This window comes from Gavia stellata, chromosome 10 (genome assembly GCF_030936135.1).
Source record: "Gavia stellata isolate bGavSte3 chromosome 10, bGavSte3.hap2, whole genome shotgun sequence".
NCBI classification, from domain to species: Eukaryota; Metazoa; Chordata; class Aves; order Gaviiformes; family Gaviidae; genus Gavia; species Gavia stellata.
Genome location: NC_082603.1, coordinates 10756209 through 10772694, shown reverse-complemented (window position 1 = coordinate 10772694; position 16486 = coordinate 10756209). Strand labels below are relative to the sequence as shown.

The window sequence follows — 16486 nt, the reverse complement described above, 5'->3', positions numbered from 1 at the left end:
GAATTTTAAAATGCTTAAAAAAGCAATGATTCAAGCATTTGGCTTTTGTTTTTTGGTTTGGGGTTTTTTTTATTATAGATATCTGGGCTTATCTTCCTAGGGATTCAGTAGGAATAAAGAAATCTTAAAAAGTCTGAGGTCAGTAGTTCTCAAATTTAGGCTTAACTCGAGATACCATGAAGAAAATACTAAATTTTCTGCTTTTTCCTGCAGGCTCATTCTGCTAGGAAGAGATATTTACAGCTAAGATACTATGTTATCTTTGTACAAGCAAGGATGAGGATGGTGAAGTCTGTTGCTGCATATAAACGAATTGTTTGGGCTACTGTTACAATTCAGTCTCATCTGCGTGCATCTAAGTTGGCAAAAAAAGATCGGCAAAGATATGAAATCTTAAAGTCTTCGGCACTTACTATTCAGTCTGCATTCAGAAGATGGAGAAAATACAGAATTCAACAGAAAATTAAAGCAACTTCAGTGCTTCAGACTTATTTCCGAAAATGGCAATCTTCAAAACTGGCTAAAAAAGAGAGGGCTGCTCTTGTCATACAGTCTTGGTATAGGATGCACAGAGATCTTAAGCAGTATCTACGTATTAAGCAAAGTGTTATCAAGATTCAGGCTTGGTACAGGTGTCAGCTGGCTAGACGTATTTACCAGGAACACAGGGCAAAAATAGTAACAATTCAGCAGTATTACAGAGCTTATAAACTAGAAAAAATTGAGAGAGAGTACTTTTTGCAAAAGCGTGCAGCAGTGATAGTTCTCCAGGCTGCTTTTAGAGGCATGAAGGCACGTAAACTATACAGGCAAACAAAAGCAGTTTGTGTTGTTCAATCACTGTGGAGAATGAAAAAAGAGAAACTAAGATTTCTACAATTAAAAAAATCTGTTACTACATTGCAGTCACATGTGAGAAAATACCAACAAGTAAAAAGATACAAAGAGATTAAAAATGCTGCTTCTGTAATTCAAACTTGGTATAGGGCACATGTCACGTCTAAAAAAGCAGCTGCTTCTTTCCAGAGGATGCGTCTGGCTGCTGTTGTCCTACAGTCTGCATATAGGGGAATGAAAGCTAGGAAGGAGGCTTGCATACTGAGATCTGTGATAAAAATTCAGTCAAGTTACCGTGCTTATATTGTCCGGAAAAGATTTAAAAACTTGAGAGATGCAACAGTGAAGATTCAAGCTTTTGTAAAGATGAGGCAAGCACATAAACATTATTGTGCATTAAGGGAGGCAACACTTTATGTCCAGCGAAGGTATCGGTCTCATAGATACGCTCTTCAACTTAAAGAAGATTATAGGAAATTGAAGGGAGCTTGCATAAGAATTCAAGCTGTAGTTCGAGGCTATCTTGTCAGGAAACAAATACAAAGGTGGAGGGAGATAGCAATATTTCTCCAGGCATGCTACAGAATGAGAAGGGACAGGCAACGTTATCTAAGCATCTATAGTGCTGCTGTTGTCATCCAAAAACATTATCGTGCGTACGAAAAGCAACTGTACCACAGGCAGGAGTTCTTACAAGTTAAAAAAGCAGCTGTGTGCTTACAGGCAGCCTACAGGGGTTATAAAGCACGAAAAAAGCTTAAACTTGAATATAGAGCTGCTATTAAAATTCAGACTGCTTTTAGAGCTCATGCTGCAAGAATGAAATATAAGGCAATGGTTCAGGCCTCCATTGTGATTCAGAGGTGGTACAGAACTTGTAAGACTGGTAACAGGCAAAGACTGAACTTCTTAATGACAAGAGCGGCAGTGCTTTCTTTACAAGCAGCTTTTCGTGGCTGGAAGGTACGAAAACAGATCCAAAGACAGCATGTTGCTGCTAGTAAGATACAGTCTGCCTTCAGAAAATTCATGGCTCTGAAAAAATTCAGACTTATGAACCATGCTGTGCTAACTATCCAAAGGCATTACAGAGCCAGTGTTATAGGCCAGAAACAACGGCAACAATATGTTCAGCTGCGTAACTCTGTAGTGCGTCTTCAGGCAATATGGAGGGCAAAAACTGTGAGAAAAACAATTCAAAAGAAGCATAATCTTGCAACAATTATTCAGTCCTATTACAGAATGCATGTAAATCAACTAAAATACAAGAAACTTAGACAAGCCACTCTAGTGATTCAGAAATACTTCAGAGCTTATTGTATGAAAAAAAAACAACGTGCAATTTATCTAAAAACAAAGGCAGCTGTGTTAGTCTTGCAGTCTGCTTACCGTGGGATGACTGCGAGGAAACAATGGAGCAAACTAAACAAAGCTGCTACAACTATACAAGCTGCCTTCAAATCCTACCTGATCAAAAAGGACTATGACAGACTTAGATCTGCAACTGTAGTAGTTCAAAGGCATTATCGTGCAATTATTCATGCTAAATATCAAAAGCAGAAATATTTGTCTTTAAAAAAAGCCACAGTCAAAATGCAAGCAATCTATAGAGGTGTAAGAGTTAGACGACAAATTCACTGTATGCACCAAGCAGCTATTTGTATCCAAGCCATGTTTAAGATGCATTGCATGAACATAAAATATCGGGCAATGAGAATGGCAGCAATTATAATTCAAAGACAATATAGAGCATTTTGTTTAGGCAAAGTACAACGTAAAAAGTACTTGGAGCTAAAGAAGTCTATCATTACCCTTCAGGCTGCCTGTAGAGGCATGAAGGTCCGACAAGACTTAAAAACTATGCATCATTCAGCAGCAGTAATACAGTCTTATTATCGAATGCACAAACAACAGAGGGATTTCAGAAAATTGTTGCTGGCAACTAGGCAGATTCAGCAGTGGTTCCGTGCTTGTAAGGAGCGAGATACACAAGTTCACAACTATATGGTTTTGAGAAGTGCTACACGTTGTATCCAGGCTGCGTTTCGTGGTATGAAAACAAGACGACTTATAAGAACTATGAATGAATCAGCTGGGCTTATTCAAAGAAGATGTAGAACTTTTCTCCAAAGAAAACGTTTTCTTTCCATTAAGACAGCTGCTATTGTAATTCAGAGAAAGTACAGAGCAACAAAACTAGCAAAAATTCAACGTCAAAAATACCTTTCTTTCCTTAATGCTGCTGTTATCATACAATCTGTCTATAGAGGCTTTGTGGTAAGAAAAAAAATGCAGCAGATGCATCAAGCTGCTACAGTTATTCAGGCAATGTTAAGAATGCGTAAAATTTACATTTCTTATCAAGCTGTCAGGCTTGCTTCAGTAATCATACAGCAACGTTATCGTGCTTACAGAGAAGGGAAGCGTGTGAGAGAAATATACTTAAAACTGTACAATTCTGTTTTAGTTCTTCAGGCTGCCTATAGAGGAATGAAAACAAGATGCTTCTTGAAGAAAAGACATGAGGCAGCGCTTATAATACAGAGAAACTACCGAATGTATAGGCAGTACCGCCATTACAGAAAAGTTCAGTGGGCAACCCAGCTAATACAGAAGAGATACAGAGCCAATAACCTAAAGAAAACTGCAGTACAGCATTACTCTTCATTAAAGAAAGCAGCAACTTGTATTCAGAAGGCTTTTCGAGACAAGCGAGCAAAAAAACAACATCAAGAAATGCACTGTGCTGCTATTGTTGTTCAGAAAAATTTTAAAGCTTTTAGAGAACGTAGAAGATATCTCTCTCTTAAAGCAGCTACTCTTGTCTTTCAGAGAAGATACAAAGCTTTGATTCTGTCAAGACAGCATACTTTGGAGTACCTTTCTCTTCGCAGAGCAACTATTCATATACAGGCTGTGTACAGAGGTATCAGAGTACGGAAGAGGTGTGAGCATATGCATTTAGCTGCTAGTACAATACAGTCAGCCTACAAAATGCACAGGTATAGAAGGTCCTATCAAAATATGAGAATTGCAGCTATTGTTATACAGAACTACTATCGATCCTACATTAAAGGAAAGAATCAACAAAAGAGATATCTGATGATGAAGAATTCTGCTCTTGTAATTCAAGCGTCGTACAGAGGCATGAAGGAACGACAGAAATTGAAAATCATGCATGTTTCAGCAATTGTAATACAGTCCCGTTATCGCATGTACATACAACATAGATATTACAAACAGTTGTGCTGGGCTGTCAGAGTTATACAGCAAAGGTTCAGAGCCAAAATGGCAAAAGATGCTGACATGGAAAACTATGCAAAAATAAAAAGGGCTGTCATTTGCTTGCAGTCCTCTTTTCGTGCTAAAAAAGCTAGGCAGTTGTATAAAACAAGTGTTGCTGCACGGTGCATACAATCATTCTTACAAATGCGCATAGAGAGGAGGCGTTTTCTTGAAAAGAAAGCAGCAGCAATAATGATCCAGTCTATGTTCCGAGGCCAAAGAACAAGGACTCGCTATAAGTTGATTTGGAGTTCAGCAGTTGCTATTCAGAGGTGGTACAGAGCATGTCACAGGGCTCGTTTACAGAAAGTGGAATATTCTGCTCAAAGACAAGCAGTAGTAATTATTCAGTCTGCCTTCCGTGGTATGAAAGCAAGAAAAATAGCAAGACACATACGAGCTGCAAGAAAGATTCAGTGTTTTCTTCAGATGGCTGTGCAGCGCAGAAAATTTATTCAACTTAGAACAGCAGCTATTACGTTACGAGCCTATTACTTAATGCATAAAACTAAATCACAGTATACAAGCTATAAAAAAGCAGCAGTTGTTTTACAACGATGCTACCGATCCCACTTGACTGTGAAATACCAAAGAACGACTTACTTACAAACCCGGAGGAACATTATCATTGTGCAGGCTAGAGTCAGAGGATTCATTGAAAAGAAGAAGTTTCACAAAATTAAGGAAAGCACAATAAAAATTCAGGTATTTTTGAATGTGTAGTAGTGGGTTTTTGGGTGCGGGTTTTTTTCTTTTGTGTTTTTTTTAATTAAGATTACTTGCTTTGCAAACAACAGTTTAAAGCTATATGTTAAAGTAGAATCAAGTTCTGGAGTATACTACGTGGCAGGTGTATAAAGCTTACTACCACAGTGCACAGAAATGAGTCTCAGTTCAGCTCTGTTTTTTGTTTCCTTGCTGAGGTACTTATCTTAAAAAGTGACATTCCCTTTTTCTTCTTGTTTATCCCCTAGAATTTTACTACTTCAAATGAGTTCTGATACTTGTGTGTGGGTTTGTGGTTCTCTTAAGAATATTTTTGTCCTAACTGGCTTTCACCTATGTAAATATTAGTAGCTTAATGAATGTTTTCTTTGATTGGAGTGTGAATGAAAGCTGTCTTGACCTCTTGAAATAAGTGGGCACTGGTGTTTGGGTATAAAGTGAAGCAAACGGCAAAAAAGGCAAGACTGCTGCATTCTTTAAGACTCATATTTAGGAATGTGTGAGTAAATCAATCATGTTAGTTCTTTTAGATTTATTAAATAGCCCTAGACTAATTTGAGTGCCTAGCTGACATTTTGAAAAGGAATATAAGGAAAGAAATGGCATTCTTACAATACATTTTAGGTGGTGCCTTGAGTGCTGCCACATGAAACTCAGTGTGAAACTGTATCTGTGCTTTCTCGGAGGCACTCTAGGAAGTGGGAATTATTTAGTTTGATGATTTTTTTCTTCTATCATTGGTGCAATAGAAGTGTGGTCAGCAAGAATTAATGAGAATTGTTCTTCATCTCCATGTAGCAAGCTAAATAATCCATCCAGTGTGAGTTCAAAGCAGCTTAGAAGACTAGTTGCTCTGATGTGCTTTTTAAATTTTTTTTTTTTTTGAGGATGAGGGAGGAAGATATATTTTCTTCTTATTTATATTAATTATGGTCTGTATGTAGTGGGAGTACACTTTTTTAAAATTTCCTTTTCTTCTGGGAAGAGCTTTAAATGACTTCCTGTGGTGCCATTAGTTATTTTACCCTAAGGGAAGGGGTTTCTCTTAAGGGTATTATTGGAATGACAGGATTTTTTTTTCCTCCAAATCAGGGGAGAAAGGGAAATAAATAATCTCTCATAATAATTTCTTAGGTTGCTATTACTATCTTGTTGGAAAGCACATGCTCTACTTAACAGGTAAGAGAACAGGTGTGCCTTCATCACCTCCATTTTTTTGGGAGGGAAGTGGCAGCTTCTTAGTTCTTTTCTGAATGTTTGGCTTGTGTATCCTGAACAATGTAAGTATGATTACTTTGCTTAAAAGGTAGGAAAAAAGAATTAATTGGGAAATCAGAAATATATTTACTTATATTGTTGTTTTTCTAATAAGCCAGTGAGTACAGCGGTCCTTAAATATGCAAACATATCTTCCTGGTCAATACCATGCAAGTGGTGAAATATTCCAAGATTACGTCTTTTTCTTTTAAGGCGTTTTTCCGTGGATTTATTCAGAGACAGAAATACCTTCGGTGCAAGTTTTCTGCTGTATTAATACAGCAGCACTACAGAGCCCATCGGATGCGAAATATTGAACAGCAAAGATACCATCAAATGAAAATAGCTGCCGTTAGAATTCAGGTAATTCCAGAAGGTGGTTTTTGTTGGTTTTTTTTGGTTTTTAATGTTTCTTGTATTTGTTTCTTCATGACAGAATTGTTTTTACAGACATTAGAGAGTGGCATTTGTGGTATTTCCCTGAATAAGTTTCACTTGGTTTAGAAAACATTTTCTAGGCCTGAGAAATTAGATGTTTGTGGTATTGTAGAGATAGAAATCCTAAAAGCCTTTCATGCTAGCATGACTTTTTTTCCTTTTAATTTTGTTTGTTACATTAAACAAAACAAAAAAATCAAGTTTTGAATTTATTTATTTTTCTTTTTATATATTTAATAGGCATCATATAGAGGATATAAAGCCAGGCAGTGGGTTAACAAAATGAGAGCAGCACAAGTAATTCAGGCCTGGTTTCGAGGCTGCCGAGCACGAAAGGAATATGCATCTGTGGTAAAAGCTATACGTGTTATTCAGAGTCACTTCAAAACAAAACAGCAGCGGACCTGGTAATACTGAATTTGGTATAAATTTCTCTACTTTTCAACACTTTTATTATGTAATTATTTAGTACTGCTTTGCACTCTGGCAAATGCCTATCGATTCTCAGGCTCTGACCCTGCAGCATGTATCTAATGTGCATGAACACAATCCTGTTGATGCAGGTGGGATCACTCTTTTGCACAAGATTTTTCTTATGTTTAAATATTTTTCTGGACTGGAAGCTACCTCACAAACTTAAATTTTTAATATTGGGGATCTAGAAAAAGTAGACCTTGATCTTTTTTTCACTTATCTTTTTTTACAGGAAGTATTTTCTGTATATTGTTAAAATTCCAGCATAAAACTAACAGGATGAAAAGCTATTTTGTTACAAAGCATAATGGAATAATTAAACTAGTTTGTGTTAATTTTGCTGTGAGACGGTTTTACAATAAATGGTCTACTAGATCAGCCAGATAGTTCATCTCGTTCAGAACTGTGTCCTCTGCTAGTAGCAGTAGAAGATGCTATTTAGGGAGAGTACGTTAACCCGACTACTTTCGAAGGTCCTCCCTCAGCATCTGTGCTTGTTAGATTATGGATGCTAGAACTTACCTCCTTGCCTATTCTTTTTATTATCCTTTTATGGACCTGTTGTTTGTCAACCTGCCTAATGCCTTTTAAACTGCGGTCTCCCTTCCTAGCCTCCTTTGGCAGCAAGTTCTGGAAGTACCTACTGTGGGAAAACAGAAAGTATCTTCTATTTTAAACTAGCCTTTCTGCCAACATTGCTGGCTATCCCTTGTTCTAGTGTTCCAAGATTTGGTTGACAACAGCTCTGCTTTCACAATATGTCTCTTAAATGATTTTGTAAATCATCACTGTTTTCTTACTTTAAAAATGCAAGTGTTCTCAACCTTTGGGAAAAAACTAAAATGCATTTTCATGTTAGGTTTTTGAAAATTAAATTCTGTGCACTTACCATTCAAAGAAGATGGAGAGCAACACTTACTGCACGAATGATTCAATATCAGTTTCTGGCAACTAAGAATGCTGCAGTTAAGATTCAGTTGGCATATAGAGAGTACAGGGCTAGAAGACTTTTAAGAAAGGTATGTTTTCACTTGCACTCTGTCATGGTTGTTTTAAAAGTTTTCAAGATATTTGAGTGATTTTTGTCATCAATGTGCAGAAGTATAAAAAAGATAAAAGGTGGGGCCAGAACAAAGATTGTTCAAATCAAAACTATTCAGTCTTCAAAATATTAAATTTCCTTTTTGCTTTGAGCATCGAAGTTGATTCTTGTTTTCGAACAGTTCCAATTATTAAATTACCCTTGTCTCTACTGATAACAAGATAAAATGTAAAATTTTCTGCTGGCTTTATTGCTTACAAAGGATTAAGTTACATTGCCTTATTTTGACCCTATTTAGGTAAGGAAAAAGACCTTCCAAATTGTGAAAGTGCATTTTTATATAAACTACTACTGCATGAGTTTGCTTGTATTTCCTATTTTATGTTTGGTTTTTTTCTTACGATAGAAAAAACCCCTAGAACTAAAATAAAAATGTATATTGATCGTGACAGGAATGAACAAAAGTTTAATTATCAAATGCATTCTTTAAAATCTTTTTCAGAAGCTTCAAGCTGCATGTTTGATCCAAAAAGCATACAGAGGTTTCAAGGCAAGAAGGAAACTTATTCAACAAAAAGCTGCTGCTGTCATTATCCAAAAACATCTGAGGGCTTGGCAGGAAGGCAGGCTTCAGTTTATGAAATACAACAAAACTAGAAGAGCTGTCATTAAACTGCAAGCATTTATACGGGGTTATTTAGTCAGAAAAAAGGTTGGTGTACTTAAAATTAAAACTATACTTCTGATGTAAGTATCTCTAAAGCTGTTTTAGCATTAATTCTGTCTGGTAAGAAAAGGAAAGCCTGATCACTTGTTGTTGAACTCCAAATTCTTGTTGACTGCTTTGAGAATTGGGTGGGTCAGAATAGATCAAAATACAGTTTGACCCTTTTCTCACAATCCTTTAGTACTAAAATAGGTTTTCATTATTGGGTGTTTTTTTAGCTTCTGAGATCTTTGTGGCTTACCTATAACTGATACTTCTGCACACACACTCTTACAATGAAACTGATCTCGGCTATATATTAATGTTGTTTCTTAGAATCACTTCTCTGTGTTACTGTTTAGAGACCTAGTACTGAAGAAAGGTAGCTTACTTAGTTCCAAGGTAATGACTTCTGAGGTGCTTCTTCAGCACCTAATAGTATATTGCTGTGTACTATGATCTTTGCATAGACGATCAGCTACCTCTGAGTATAAAGCTTAATGATGTTCCTTGTTTTGTTTTCATTCTACAGATTTCAGAACAGAAAGAAAAGAAAAGACTCCTTTATTTTACAGCAGCTGCATATCATCATATCTCTGCAATTAAAATTCAAAGAGCGTATAGGATTCACCTCATCTTAAAACTTGCACAAAAACAGATCTCATCTGTTCTTATAATACAGGTTAGTCTAATTAAGGACGAATGATTTTGTGTAACATAGTCTAATTTCTTTTCTGTCAGCAAAGCTGTAGCACTGTAGTTCCCTCACATGTGAAAATAAAGCTAAAATATGGAGTCTGATTTATTAAATAATGCTGCTTATACCCAACTAAGCATAATAGAGTGGATCTCAGCAGGCTCTGGAGGTTTGAGCACTTTAAAGCTGAGGTTGGATGGAAAAGTTTGTTTCTTTCAGACCCTCAAGCTTGCTAAAGGAATCTGAGCACTGTCTTAGCCTATTTCTTTACATACTACTAGAAGTGGGAAAGATCAGACATGACAACCTGTAAGGCTCGTGAAATGAAGAGCATCTCCTTACATGAACAATCCCTTGGAATACCGTGATTTATTTGGTTGGATGTTTCTAACCTGCCAGTGGTACCAGAGCCTGTCTAAGTTGCAGCATTTTTAATATAACCATATTTTACTTCTCTAAAAGCAAGATCAAAAATCAGGTCTGTATTGTAGCATTGCCTAATAGTAAAAATTATCTTCAGGTCTCCAAACTGACCATTAGCTTAGTCCCAATAATGGAAGGTCAGCATTAGATAAATGGAGAGGCTGAAACAGGAACCCTGAAATAGCTGTTCTCTAGTCAAGGATGTTATGGCAAATTTTGCCCTACTACTCCTCCATATATACAATTCTGTTAGCTCTCCCCATAAGTTATATTTTCCCCTTAAGGCAAGAGCGAATGCGTGGAAAAGGCTGCTTTTGCTCAGATTTGGCATACACTACCCTGTCTCCCTTCTCTGTATATAGAGGGGGAAGAAACAGAGCTGGAAAATTAGAAAAAGGGAGTAGTGGTTCTTCTTTAAAAGCCAGCCAAGACAAAGAAAGCTTCTAGGACAGAGTAATGCCAGACACAAGTATAAATTGGGAGAGGAATGGCAGGAGAGCAGCCCTGCAGAAAGGGATTTGGGGGTGCTGGACAACAGCAGGGTCAATATGAGTCAGCAGCATGCCCTGGCAGCCAAGAAAGCAAACCACATCCTAGGGTGCATCGAACACAATATAACCAGCCGGTCAAAAGAGGTGATTATCCTGCTGTATTCAGAGTTGGTGTGGCCTCTCCTTGAGTACTGTGTGCAGTTCTGGGCCCCACAATTTAAGAAGGATGTTTAGGTCCTTGAATGCATCCAGAGGAGGGCAACAAAGTTGGTGAAAGGGCTGGAAGGAATGTCCTGTGAGGAGCAGTTAAGGACTCTGGGTTTATCTAGTTTGGAGAAAAGGAGACTGAGGGGCAGCCTCATTGTTCTCCATGGCTTCCTGAGGAGGGGAAGTGGAGAGGGAGGTGCTGGTCTCTTCTCCCTGGTATCCAGTGATAGGACACATGGGAACAGTTCAAAGCTGCGCCAGGGGAGGTTTAGACTGGACATTAGGAAGCGTTTCTTTACCGAGAGGGTGGTCAAACACTGGAAGAGGCTTCCTAGACAGGTGGTCAATGCCCCAAGCCTGTCAGTTTAAGAGGCATTTGGACAATGCCCTTAATAACATGCTTTAACTTTTGGTCAGCCCTGAAGTGGTCAGGCAGTTGGACTAGATGATCATTGTAGGTCCCTTCCAACTGGAAATATTCTGTTAGATTTGACTCAGAACGTTTCCCTAGCTGTTCCTAGTTAAGATTTCATTTTGCAGTCTTGCATTTCAGCTACCCCAAGGCCAATCAGAGCTCTGTCATGGTGGTTATATGAGTACTAGTGACTGTTTATAGTGCCTGTATCTGTCAAAGCTCATGTTAAAATAGTTCAGTTTTTATCAATGCTTCTTTAGAATGGGAAAAGGGAATTTAGGGAAAATTCTTAAATAAATAGAAAGGTACTTTAATTTTAAACAGAGATGGTTCCGAGCAAAAATGCAACAAAAGAGATTTCTAAGAGATTATCAAAGAATCATTCAATTACAACGTGTGATTCGAGGCTGGCTAAATCACAGAAATGATGCAGCAACCATAATCCAGCGAAATGTACGAAGTTTCCTTGCCTGCAGACGTAGGAGAAAATTTGCAGTTGGGATAATTAAATTTCAGGTAAATACCTCTTCTAAGGAAACTACAATATTTCTTTTAATTTTATTTTTATTTTTTCATTTTTCTCTCATGGATTTTTGGGGAGAGGAAAGATGTTTACTTTGGTGAATTTATCAGTTAAATTGCAAGCCAATTAGCTTCAGTTTAGACATCAAAGCTAAATGCAAACATGAAGTAATATTAAGCAGATACTGATTGAGGTGACTTATGTGGGAGTGTGTGTGGAGTGTTTATGCATGTTTGTTTTGGTCTTTTGTCTTGAAAATCCAGTATTTGGAAGATTAAACACTGAATGGTAATTACTTAAAAATTAATAACCAAGGTAATTAAATATTTTGTCAGACTTGTGTAAAATTGATTTGGAATGGTAATGGAAGTTCTATTCTATTGTCTATTGTTCACAACTTTTTCTTCTCTTTGTGAAATTCCTTTTCTGTAGGCATTGTGGAGAGGATATTCTTGGAGAAAGAGTAATGACACAGCAAAAACTAAAGCTTTAAGACGCAGTTTAGAAAAGGCTAATGAAAAGAGCAGAGAAGAAAACAAATTGTGCAACAGAACTGCAATTGCTATTGACTACCTTCTAAAATACAAACATCTCTCTTATATTCTTGCAGCACTAAAGCATCTTGGTCAGTATTTTGTTTTGTTATAACTGATAGATTTCCAGGGTGATAGAAACTGGGATTTTTCAGCTGGGAAGAGTTCATAATGATATTTAGGCTTTCAGTATGATTGTAAAATGTGAACGTGTTAGAGAGTGTAATGGAGGGTTTTTTCCAGACTAAAACTAGATTATTGATTTAAGAACAATATTAAAATGGTTATGTAGAGAAAGGAAATCCTATATGATTGCTCTGATTTCCTGTCAGTCCTAGTAATACTCTGTCTTGCGTAAGTCCATTATATTTACTATCAGTATATGTTCTCTGTGGATGGTTTTGTCTGCCTAATTTTTAGTCTGGAATATTAAAACTACTGATTTAGAAATACTTGTTTAAATCAATAATTGCGGTTTTTTCTCTTATTTTTAAGTAGAAGTGCAAAGAAGTAAACCGTGGTTTGCAATTAAATTGCTTGAGCTTCAGAGTTTTCTTCATTTTTTTTTTTTCTTTAATTATCATAGAGGTGGCTACCAGGCTGTCCCCACTCTGTTGTGAAAATATGGCCCAGAGCAGAGCAATCTTCACGATTTTTGTTCTGATCCGAAGTTGCAACCGGAGTGTTCCATGCATGGATGTGATCAGATATTCAGTTCAGGTTCTACTTAATGTTTCAAAGGTAATGTTAATATTTTCATTTGCAGGTTTATAAGCTGTAGACTACTTTATTGTAGTATTTATTTATCCACTAAATTTCTGAATAAATTTGAGACAACAAAAGTAATAGTTCTGAATTAAAATAAAAAGTTTCTGAATTTTAACTGTTATTTTGAAACCGATTATCTACTTTGTAATAATTATGATTTTATTTTCCTTTTGGCAAAAGAAAATTATTTCATAGGCTTCAAGTAATAATTTTACTTTTAACTGATTACATTGCAAGATATCCCAAGTACCGCATGAAACTGTAGAAATACGTAAAATTGTGTAGAAACGCAAAACTGTAGTAGTTAAGATAAGCTATGAGGTTTTTTTAAGGTAGAAATGTATATGTTCCAGAAGACAGGCTACTTTTCCAAATTCATGTCATAGAATAGACTATATTTACACTTTTTGATTTCTCACAGAACTGATGATTTTCATAAATACTTAAAGCTGCTTCAGTACTGTAGTAGTACTGTAGTTATTGACTATGGATTGATTGTTCTAGAGTTTTTTACTTTGAAATTTAAAACATTTGCTAAACATAGTTTTTTGATCTTATATCCATCCTTCAGGCATTTACATTCAAATTCTTTTATTTTTATTTCAGGAAAAAAAATTAACATTTAGGCTGAACTTATTTTTAAATTTCTCTAAACTTATCCTAATTTATTCTGCTATTTTAAATGTAAAATCAGATTCTACGGGTTTTTAAACAAGGGGGGGAAGCACAAAGGGTAGCTTTTTGTAACCTGTTACGATGGTGTAACATACAGAAGTGATTTTTATTGCTTGGATGCCAGATCAGCTACAAATTTAATCTAGGGGACAACATGGATTTTGCTTTTTCCTCCAACCTGAAAGGTATTTTAAGGATGTCTATATAACCTCTTTTGTCTATTTCTTTTATAACAGTATGAAAGAACTACTCAAGCAGTTTATGAAGTAGAAAATTCTATAGATACGTTACTAGACCTACTGCAAATGTACAGAGGGAAAGCTGGGGACAAAATTTTAGAGAAAGGAGGAAGCATTTTCACAAAGACCTGTTGTTTGTTGGCCATCCTTTCAAAGGACTCAAAAAGAGCTTTGGTAAGACTTAAATGTTTTGGGTTTAATAATTTGATTTAACATGCTTTTCTTGCATGTTTTGGTGGTGTTTGTAATTTTTTTTTCTCTCCCTCTCTACCATACCTATTATGGATGTAATATTAATTATGACTAAACTCTGATTAAAAAAAAAAAAAAAAAGCATTTCCAAGATGGTGAAAACACTTGTTATTTTGTGCTTTGTATGTCCTGGTCACCCAGAGCTATTCATAAGACACTGAGGTTCTGATCCTGTAATCCTTCTAAGATTATGATATTGCAATCCCTACTTTCCACAGAGTTTTGATGACTTTCAATCAATTGCTTAGCACTAGATATAGTTTAGTTGCCACTTAATTAACTTTTATTCCATTTCTGAAAGTTTGCTGATGCTTTTCAGATAAAGTTAAGGTCTTTATTGTCAGTAAGAACTGGCAATATAGTTGTTCATGACTTTGACTCTATTTTATCAGACTCATAGGCTGTTTCTGAAAGAAATTTCCTTTGTTCATGCCTATTGCTAGAATCCCTAATAAGGTTATTAGGGTAGTGTGGGTTCTATGCTATAAAATCACTAGCTGTTTATCCATCAGATATAAGCACTTAAGTTATCCAGTCACCTCTGACCATTGCATTATTCTTTTATTGTTATGAAGACGGGTACAAACACATTTGACAAAGACATTTGTCTCTCTACCAATCATTGAAGGTATATGCCAATGACACATGTGAAAATTGGTTTTGATGAGAAATTAGTTAAAATCTGACTTGTAAGAGCTTGAATTTTCTGAGATCTCAAGTCCCATACCAGTTGTTAAGTATTTTGAAAGCATTAGGCCACTGACTTGTTGTAGGTGTGCTGGGTTTAAAACGGTTTCACTGTACTTGTGGGAAGAAGTTCAGCTTAAATTATAAACTCTCAGTTTTCATTGAATAAAGCAGATTTCTTGATTTGTTAAATTGCTTTTCAACTTGTGGTATTAACTGTGCACTGTTTTCACCTCTTCTCAGGAAATCCGAAACATACCAAGAGCTGTTACTTGCATTCAAAGCCTATATAAACTTACAGCTCGTAAACACAAAATGGATGCAGAGAGAACACTTGTAAAGCAGAAAACAAACACTTTAAGTGGAACTTCCTTTTTTCCAGTAACTCCTCTAAGAATAAAAACAGTTTCAAGGTAAGAGTTTAAAAATTAGTTTGCTGTTTTTGCTGTGGCAATGTAATATTTTAATGACAAGCCACTAATATTTTCACAGAATTAAACCAGACTGGGTTTTGAGGAAAGATAACATGCAAGAAATTGTGGATCCTCTGCAAGCAATTCTGATGGTGATGGATACACTTGGTATTGCCTGCTACTGAAATGTAAATGATGTATATAAAAATGTGTTTGTACAGCATGTATGTAGTAGACAGCTAAATGATTTTGAAAGAAAGCACATAAGTATCAAGCTACCCTTGAAAATGTTTTTTCCAATTGCAATTAACATTTCTGTAACTTTTTTGTATTGTATACAGCTTTTGAAATCCTATTTTGTACTACCAAAAGCAATTGTACAATAAAATCATAAGCCCTGGAAATTTCACTAGCGCAGTAATGTATTGTTAATACACAACTGTGGATCTTAAAAATAGCATGGTATTCCTCACGCTGATTAAATATTGTAGAATTCTATTAAAAACAATGTTTGTGTGGGACAGTTACGTTGGCTTGTCTGGTCTGGAGAGGTATAGGTAGGAAGGGAGGCATAGTCTGTGGATTTCAAAACTCGCTACTGTTTTTGGTGAGCTTGAGTTTACTTTCTAGTAAGGTTTTGAGGGATCATGTGTGACTGTAGGAATTATTTTTTTTTTATAATTCCTATTTTTTAAAATGCCACAAGATTATGATGCAACAACGGGATAGTTGTAAGAGTGAATTTAGAAATTCTGACCTGATATTTTAAGGGAGGTGATTTGTGAGTGCTTTCTTCCTATCAAGTGAGCAGTACACATAAGCATGCATCTCATCTGGCTGAATAGATGGTGTTCATCACAGCATCTCCCTTAAATTCTGTTTTCTTGTGCCTTGGAATTGCATTTTCTTAGAGCAAGGTCAAGAAAATGAAAACTGTAAAATTATAACCTCACACTTCCAAATTAAAAGATTATGCCTCTGAAGGGTGGAACGTGATGCTAAATCAACTGGTAGCCGTTAGTCAGTTAGGTGATAAGGTATTGTAAATAAGGTTCTGTTTTATTTTTCTGTTTTCTTTAAAAAAAGACTCAAAAGGGGCTAGCTGTATACAACAACACCCAACAGACAGGTAATAGTAGTGGCTATGTTCTTAATGTAAGAGCCTCCAGAATGAATAATATTTAGAATGCAACTGACTGGCTATATGGGGGTCGGCTGGAGGAGGGGGGAATTTTCCATTTCCTCTTATTTCAGCCAAGGTAAATAATCTGATAACAGAATGCCCTTTAAACTTGAAACTCAGGAGGTTCTGAGGGGAACAGTGTTCCATTAGTTTAAATTGTTTCATAAGCTTGTTGCCTGGTTTCACTAGAAAATGATGAATTCTGTCCTCTTTGC

At 36.2% G+C, this 16486-nt stretch overlaps 1 protein-coding gene across 1 annotated transcript in view; it reads left to right on the top strand.

Moving 5' to 3' along the window:
• ASPM (assembly factor for spindle microtubules) overlaps positions 1 to 15419 on the top strand; it is a 30474-nt gene extending 15055 nt beyond the window's left edge. The window contains exons 18-28 of the mRNA XM_059821667.1: positions 210 to 4827; positions 6319 to 6468; positions 6784 to 6950; positions 7877 to 8036; positions 9298 to 9447; positions 11323 to 11514; positions 11954 to 12146; positions 12641 to 12795; positions 13734 to 13910; positions 14919 to 15088; positions 15168 to 15419. Coding sequence (XP_059677650.1) covers positions 210 to 4827; positions 6319 to 6468; positions 6784 to 6950; positions 7877 to 8036; positions 9298 to 9447; positions 11323 to 11514; positions 11954 to 12146; positions 12641 to 12795; positions 13734 to 13910; positions 14919 to 15088; positions 15168 to 15273 — 6238 coding nt within the window. The 3' untranslated portion in view covers positions 15274 to 15419. The remainder of the gene's footprint in view (positions 1 to 209; positions 4828 to 6318; positions 6469 to 6783; positions 6951 to 7876; positions 8037 to 9297; positions 9448 to 11322; positions 11515 to 11953; positions 12147 to 12640; positions 12796 to 13733; positions 13911 to 14918; positions 15089 to 15167) is intronic.
• Positions 15420 to 16486: the final 1067 nt, after the last annotated feature.